The sequence below is a fragment of the Pholcus phalangioides genome, unplaced genomic scaffold (assembly GCF_987345545.1).
Source record: "Pholcus phalangioides strain wild (caught in Gottingen) unplaced genomic scaffold, Ppha-v1.0 ptg000009l_1, whole genome shotgun sequence".
NCBI classification, from domain to species: Eukaryota; Metazoa; Arthropoda; class Arachnida; order Araneae; family Pholcidae; genus Pholcus; species Pholcus phalangioides.
In genome coordinates this window covers 43,296,115-43,303,912 of record NW_028301602.1, presented here as the reverse complement: position 1 = coordinate 43,303,912, position 7,798 = coordinate 43,296,115, and the positions used below count along the sequence as shown (strand labels likewise).

The following is a 7,798-nucleotide window of genomic DNA, read 5'->3' as shown; positions in this document are numbered from 1 at the left end:
GAACAAGACAAATTTACACTGTATAGACATGGTCTTTGAATGCCAGCCGATAGCCGCGAAAGTACCGTAATTTCCTCTATATAACTGGAGGAGAGAAAATCTGCAGGGTAATAATGAATCCAAAATTTGAAACTGCTGTACACGTCCCCTCATTTATGGAAGTAATTAGAGATCCCTCATCTTATTCTTCAACAACCCGTGTATATATCAAAACAGTACAGTGTACAAAGTAGTAAAACCAGTTTTTCAAGGTCGCGCGATCATGATACACGGTGGGAAAAGTGTTGGGGAGAGGGTTTTCTCTCTACCTTTTTTGCTTAGAACTAGGAAAGAGCGTGTCCCGGAGGACGCGTGAACAAAATTTTTACGCGTAGTTTTCCGAAATTCTGGGTATTTGACACGTTATAGCGCATCAATGGCATCTCTGAGCCTCAAGAGAGACATGGCAACAATTTTTTATTTGGGTTTTTTAGGACGGTGTTTGTATGAAAAGTTACTTTTTTTAATTTTAATAATTATACAACCTTTTGTAACGTGAATGACATATCTGAGCAATACACATTATTTTGATACTTTTTTCTAATTGGAATTATGCATCTAGGATGAACAGTTCCCCAATAATTCAACGTAAGAGAGAGAGGAGTTGGCTGCACCCTGTATATAAAGACTCAGTATATATCTGTAAATTAAAAGGAGCTGCAAGTTATAAATATAAAACATTTAATTAAAAATACACATGTTTCGTCATTGGCACAGAAGATTCATGTTGAACAAATGTCTCATTGTTGGGCGACCATGAGGGCAGTTCTAGAAGATCAATAGTAAAATAAAAAGTATGAGAAACATGCTCGTATAATTGAACTTTTAAAAAATGGGTATGAAATTAAAATTTAAGAAATTTGCAAAAATATTTAATTTGGAGAAAATTATTTTAATACTTGAAATATTTGTAAAAATTAGGATATCCATATTGCTAAAGGTTTAGCTTAGAGTTCTGATAACTGATTTTGTAAGTGTCATCGTTATAAAAGAAAAACATACAACATATTATAAACAGGTTAGAACAGAGAAAAGAAGTTATTTGTTTGCAAAAGTAATTACTAAACCGGAGTAAACTTTTCACATTATTTCAGGGCCTGACAAATTTAAGAAAAATTTAGGCACCAGCGAAATTTTAGGAGCCAAACATATTTTTTTCTAAGAAAAAATGGTTCTGAATAATGTATTTTTTGGACTTAGAAACCCTTTTCTGTGTTAATAGATATGCTAAAATAAATTCAAAAAATGTTATGTTGTCCTCAACCCCCAATTTAATGATCAGGCTTAAAAAATTCTAGTTGCCAATACAGATTTTTCAGTTGCTATGACCACCTAGCACCTTTGATTTATCAAGCCCTGCATTATTTAACTTTTGAAAATATACACATATCAAAACTCTAGGAATAAATTGAGCATCAGTATATAGATAGATCTATTGCCAGACATGCTCGGACATGTGAAAATTTTGACCAGGCATGTTTTTTTTTTCAATCATGTTTGACATTGGCAAGTGAAATATTTATTTGTGCATGTATTATTTAAACCAGTGTTTCCCAAAGTGGGCGATGGAATGGTCCAGGGGGCCATCGATTTAGGATTTTATATTCGAATTAAGATTTAATATGGAATATAGGATTATATGCTTGATTTATGATTTTATACTTAGATTGTGATTTTATAGTTGTTATGATTGTAATGTGTATTTTGTAACGTATGCTTTTTTATGAATAAATTGCCAGAGGTATTCAGTCCGTGACAACAATGAGTCGGTATTGCCATATGGCGATACGGCCTGGGTATCTTTCGGTTTGATGGTCCAGGGGACCAATAGAAGCTACAGACTTAACATTGGATTCTATGGGTTCACTTGAGTTGGGGACGATGAGAGGAAAAAAAATTGCTGATGAAGGGGCGATGGAATGCAAAGTTTGGGAAACTATGATTTAAACCCTTTAAAGGGCTATTTTTTTTCTAGTACATAATGGTACATTATTTTTGGGATTGAGATTAATTTAAGAAAAGAAATTCATTTAGCTTATTAGATAAAATTAATTTTTTTAAATAATAAATTAGATAAATTTTTTTCTGTTTCTGAAGTTATTGATAGATGTTACCTGTAATAAGATGTGGTAAAATAGCTTTCCATGGACATTTAAAAATTGATGAATTTGGTGGGAGGTGTACTTCCAATGGCCTTTAGAAAGGGTTAAGTAACATAGTTACATGCCTAGTCTACTTCACCGTGCACCAACTCTGGCCATATCATTATGCTGTAATTTACTGCTGTTAAGGAGTTGGGATGGAAATGAAGGCACTATCTCTTGGTGTTAGCATCAAGCTTATCCAGATATAATATCTAGTTATATATATATACGTATATATTCTAGGCTGTTGAACAGTCTTTACGTGTTAAATAGAAGACCCTTCAATTGCTTCATTATGAAGACTAGAAGGAATCGACTAGGAGTCAATTCCTTTTCATGGTGCAGCCTGTAAGTAGCCAGGTTTAGCACATGGTGAACGGATGCAGATGGGCATCCTCCAACCCGCACTGGCCCGCGTGAAGGATTACAGCCAAAAACCCTCTAAAAAGAAATATGAACTTTGTCTGTAAACTAAGGTCCTCAGTTCTCAGCAGTCTGAGTGTCCCTGGTTACGGCAGCGACCAGCAAGGCATGAAGACAGAAGATGCTAAGAATCTTTAGGTTGGACCAGGATGCCATAAGATGACCTTGGCCACGTATAATGGATGATCTCTTTCTTCTGAAATTCGTTTGCAGGAGTTAGAAGAACTGGAAGGAATAAACTGGGGCATCCTAGGCATCTGTGAAGTAAGAAGTAAAGAAGAGGAGAAAATCGAACTTGCCAGTCGACAGAGGAACAGATAATGGAAGAACTAGTGGAGTAGGATTTATCATTTATAAAAAGTGGGAATGCCACATGGTTGAGTTGAATAGTACATCTGATAGAGTTGCAAAGTTGGTTATGCATATATCGGATACAGATTATACAAGTCTATGCACCAACAAGCGAGTCTGAGGAAGAAGTAGAAGACTTTTATGAAGAATGAGACGAGATGAATAGTAAAGAAAACCATCATATCAAAATAGTAATGGGTGACTTCAATGCTAGAATTGGAGGGAGAAGAAATGGCGAAAGCTCAGTGAAAAGTCATGGTTACGGTGTACAAAATGAGAGAGGAGACAGACTCATTGAATTTGCAGTGGGTAAACAGTTATGCATCATGAATTCGTTCTTTAAGAAGAAACCCCAAATAAAGTGGACCAGGAGAAGCCCAACTGGAACAACAACCAAGATCGTCTAAATCCTATCTAATAAAAAGCATATGATCCAAGACTGAAGTGTTCTCAACAAATTCAATACAAGAAGTGATTATCGACTGGTTAGATGTAGAATAATGCTTAATACTAGAATGGAAAGAGTGAAACTTATCAAAAATACAAAAACAGTCACTGATATGGGAAAGCTTCAAGAACATCGATATAAATTCCAGTTAGAGATGATTTGACAACCGATTTGATTTGCTATATAACACCACTGAAGATGGACAAGATGTCACCATGATGAACAGAACTTTAACCACATCCCTAAAACAAGTAGCAAAAAAGTCGCTGGAGAAAAAGAAATCGAACCAGTGAAAAAAATAACAGATGAGAGACCGGAGAGAATTTCAGATTAAGAAGAATGACCCTAAATCAAAAGTGAAATATGCAGAACTTTGTAAGACAACATGAAAGTGAATTACAGATGATGTCAGGAAGTTCAATTGCTATATTGTAAAGAAAACATTGGAAGATAATAGGAGCTTAAAATCAGCAAACAAAAATTGTGTGTTGAGAGAAAAGAAATTTTTGCGCTAAAAAGGAGAGATGGAACCATCACAAAAGATGGAAGTAAAATTATTAGTGTTATTGAGGAATTTTATAATACCCTATGCATACATGAAGAACAGGACCGGAACAAAGGAAAGGGAGCGGGAAAAAAAGAAAATTGAGCAGAATTCGTACAAGTAGCACCTGTGCTGAAAGAAGAAAGCTATAAGATGCATGAAAAAAAAAATGCCCAGGTGAAGATGGGATTACAATAGACATCATTAAAGAAGCAGGAGAATAATTTGCCAGCATGCTAGCTGCTTTGTTCACAAATTGTCTCACAAAATCGGATGTGCCTGAAGATTGGAATAACGCAATGATGGTGCTTCTTTACAAAAAGGATGAACAAGAGGATATCAAGAATTATCGACCAATCAATCTCTTAAATCTTATAAAATCTTCACCAATGTGCTGACATATAGGCTTGAATCCAAATTGGACGAAGCTCAACCAAAAGAACAGGCAGGATTTCGAAGTGGATTCAGTACAATGGATCACATCCAAACAAACTGGGAACTCGTAAAGACACACAAGGAATACAAATCACTATTGTGTATGACCTTCATTGATTTTGAGAAAGCGTTTGACTCTGTCTTCACATCTGCTGTTGTTAAAGCTCTAGATGTAATTGTGGTAAAGAAGACTTACATCAATATCATCAAGAAAATATATGACAAAGCAACTGTAACGACTCGCTTGGATAAAGGAAAAGCAAAGATTGAACTTGAAAAAAGTCAGACAGGGTGATACTATATCATAAAAACTCTTTACCCTGTTTTAGAAGAAGTATTCAGAAAACTGAATTGAGATGAGAGAAAGGAATTAAAACAAATGGAGAAGTTTTCAACCATTTGTGTTTTGCTGACGACATTGTTATTATCAGCAGTAATGGTAAAAGAACTTGCGAAGGCAAGTATTTAGGTGGGTTTGAAAATGAATCAACAAAAGTTATGTTCAACTCCTTTATGTTGAAGAAGAACGATCTTGCTCAACAACAGAAAGATAAAAGTAGTAGAAAGCTATGTATACCTGGGACAATAAATTACCATGGACAACGGAATCATTAATGAAATAAACAGAAGTATCAGGATTGGATAGAGCACTTTTGGCAAAAACTGTGTAATTCTGAAGTCACAAGCCACTATGCCTGAGAAGAAAAATGTTTAACCAGTGTGTGTGCTGCTAGCGCTGACTTATGGAGCTGAAACTGGACACTCACAAGTAAGACGATACAAAGGCTACAGACAACACAAAGGAGCATAGAAAGATGTATGCTAGGCATCGCAAGAAGAGACAGTAAACAAATCACTTGGATAAAGAACCACACAAAGGTATATGATATCATGGAGAGAATTAAAAGTCTAAAATGGAAATGGGCTGGACATATTGAAAGAATACGAGACAACAGATGGGCCTCCAGTATTCTAGATTGGTACCCCAAGGGTGTTAAATGTCCAAGAAGGTGTCCCCACGCAAGATGGATCGACGAGATCATAAAAGTGGCTGGAGTCAACTGGAAGGCTAAAACATCAGACAATCAGACAGAGCAAAATAGAAAAATTGAAGAGACCCTTCATCCAGCAGTGGATTGAAAATTGTTGACGATGAAATATATATTCTATATATATTTTCCCCCCAGATTGAACCTGGGACCTGACGGCAACCTTCATGATGGTAAACGAGAATCTTACCACCACACCACTCGGGCAATAAATGTCTAGTCTGGCATGTAAAGTTTTGAAGATTTGGTCAACATTGGTATATAATCAGTCTTCTCTAAGGAAAATGAATGTTCACTCACCCAGGGATGTTCAATTTCTCCCATGTGTTGTACCAGCTAAAAAAGTTAATGAACAAAGTTTTAATGAGAAACATAGGGGAAAAAATCAACTGTTTCACAATACTATTACTAATTTTTTAATGAAGTTTTCTTAATAATTAGCCTCAAATACAAGCCAGTTCCCCCCCCCCCCTAAAAATAGCCTTACTGCAAAGAGCAGGCAGACCCACAAACAGCAAAATTGTTACAAGACATACATTTTAGTCTAATCTTTATAAGACAGTGGTTCTTAAACATTTATAATTTGCAGTTCCTTCATCTCAGTCAAAGTTTATTCATGGCTCCCTAGTGTAGTAAAATACAATCAGCTGCTGTGCATTCATGCTGGACTCTCAATGTGATGATCCAGGTTTGAACCCTCTTGACGCACAGTGGTGGTCGGCTGAAGTCAATTTTCCAACATTGAGGTGAGAATGCAAGCTAGTCTCCCATTTACAAAGGTCTCTCCGCTGAGAGCAGGCAGACCTACAACAGTCACGTGCCTGACATAACATAAGTATTTCTATCTTTACTTCAAAATATGGAAGTTTGATGGCAGCACCAGCAAGAAGACAAAACAAGCACGATTCCGACAATATAAATACATTAGGACCACACATACCCCTCAAAACACACATTCTGGCATACACCAATTTGTAGAATTAGAAATTCTGTAAAGGAATGTGTATGGGTGCATATTTGAATACACTGAACAGGTGCACATCAATATCAATAGCTCATTGTGATGCCCCTAGGAGCCACAACACGCATTTTGAGAAACATTGTAGCAAGGGTTTTTGAACTTCAAAAATCTGCATGCAGCATCTCAGAGATTTCAATGTTTGGACACGCCTCCCCATGTTTTATTTTTTTTTAAATATAGTGCTCAAAATTATTGTAAAAAAGACCATCGTTAAGTTTCTTTACAAATTAGAAGGTATCCTGTAAAAGGATATGTATCTATTCCTAGACTCCCTAAAAATGCTCACAGTGTTGAAAACTCCTGATCTATTATGCTTATTTAATGACAAGCATCGCATCAATTTCAATTACAGAAAAGTAATTTCACAATCCATTGGTTATAGTAAAAATGAGAATAGTTAAAAGTTTTTAATAGAAATGAAGATATTTTCAGGTTTATAAACATATACATTATATCTATATAAATAATTGATTTTCTGTCTGTGCATGTTTTCTAAACAAATCTATAATTTTAGATTGATCGTCACTAAATTTTGCATATATATACCCAACAGGGCCTGGATTGAACAATAGGCTACTTTAAAAGTTTCTCAGGGCAGGGCAAACGCCTGAAATGAACGAAAAACCATTGGTCAACATTGGTTCCTGGAACTCAATGATCACTTTCGGAATGTTTACTTTGGTTACTGTGGTTCCCTAGCAGTACGTTTCAGATATACATATGCCTTTACAATGGTTTGTCACTTCTTTAATTCTACCAGTATTATGTATAATAGTTTATAATGGTGTATCACTTTTTCAATCCTCCCAGTAATTGAAGAAAACCCGGGTAGCGTCTGGTATTATAGCTAGTACCCAATAAGTCAGAGATTTTTTGCAAATTTCTAGAACAATACTGGATGAATTGTTTGAAATTTTGTTCATGTAAATTCTATATTTATGCACACAATTTCAAGTGAAAATTTGAGAGACCAATACAAAATTAATTTTGAAAAAAAAGGGGGGATTTTGATAGACCCTATATTAGAAAAAGCTGCAAAAGATTTGTAACTTCCACAAAATATTTTACTTGCTATTTCCATGAAAATTGTACATATATCTTTACAAAGATATGAATGTTTCTTTTAAACATTCAAATTTTTATCTCATGTTTTTTGCTTACAAGTACAGAATTATAAGTACTGAATTTCACGAAACTTCGAGAATTTGACATCATAAAAATTACACATTATCTTGGAATTTAAAATCAAACTATCTAATGAGCATTTAACCCTTTAAATGACAATAGAAATCACTAAACTCTCTTTAAAATGCCACATCTTTTTGATGAAGTAGGCTTTCTGCT

The 7,798-nt window shown here is 35.2% G+C and overlaps 1 protein-coding gene across 2 annotated transcripts in view; it reads right to left on the bottom strand.

Annotated features, from left to right (window-relative positions):
* Positions 1-658: 658 nt before the first annotated feature.
* The window catches only part of Pms2 (mismatch repair endonuclease PMS2), a 50,048-nt gene continuing 42,908 nt past the window's right edge, over positions 659-7,798 (bottom strand). For both annotated transcript variants that reach the window (XM_089236257.1, XM_089236258.1), the window contains exons 23-24: positions 5,734-5,769; positions 659-807 (exon numbers count right to left, since the gene is read on the bottom strand). In XM_089236257.1, the coding sequence (XP_089092383.1) occupies positions 745-807; positions 5,734-5,769 (99 nt within the window). In that variant the 3' untranslated portion in view covers positions 659-744. The remainder of the gene's footprint in view (positions 808-5,733; positions 5,770-7,798) is intronic.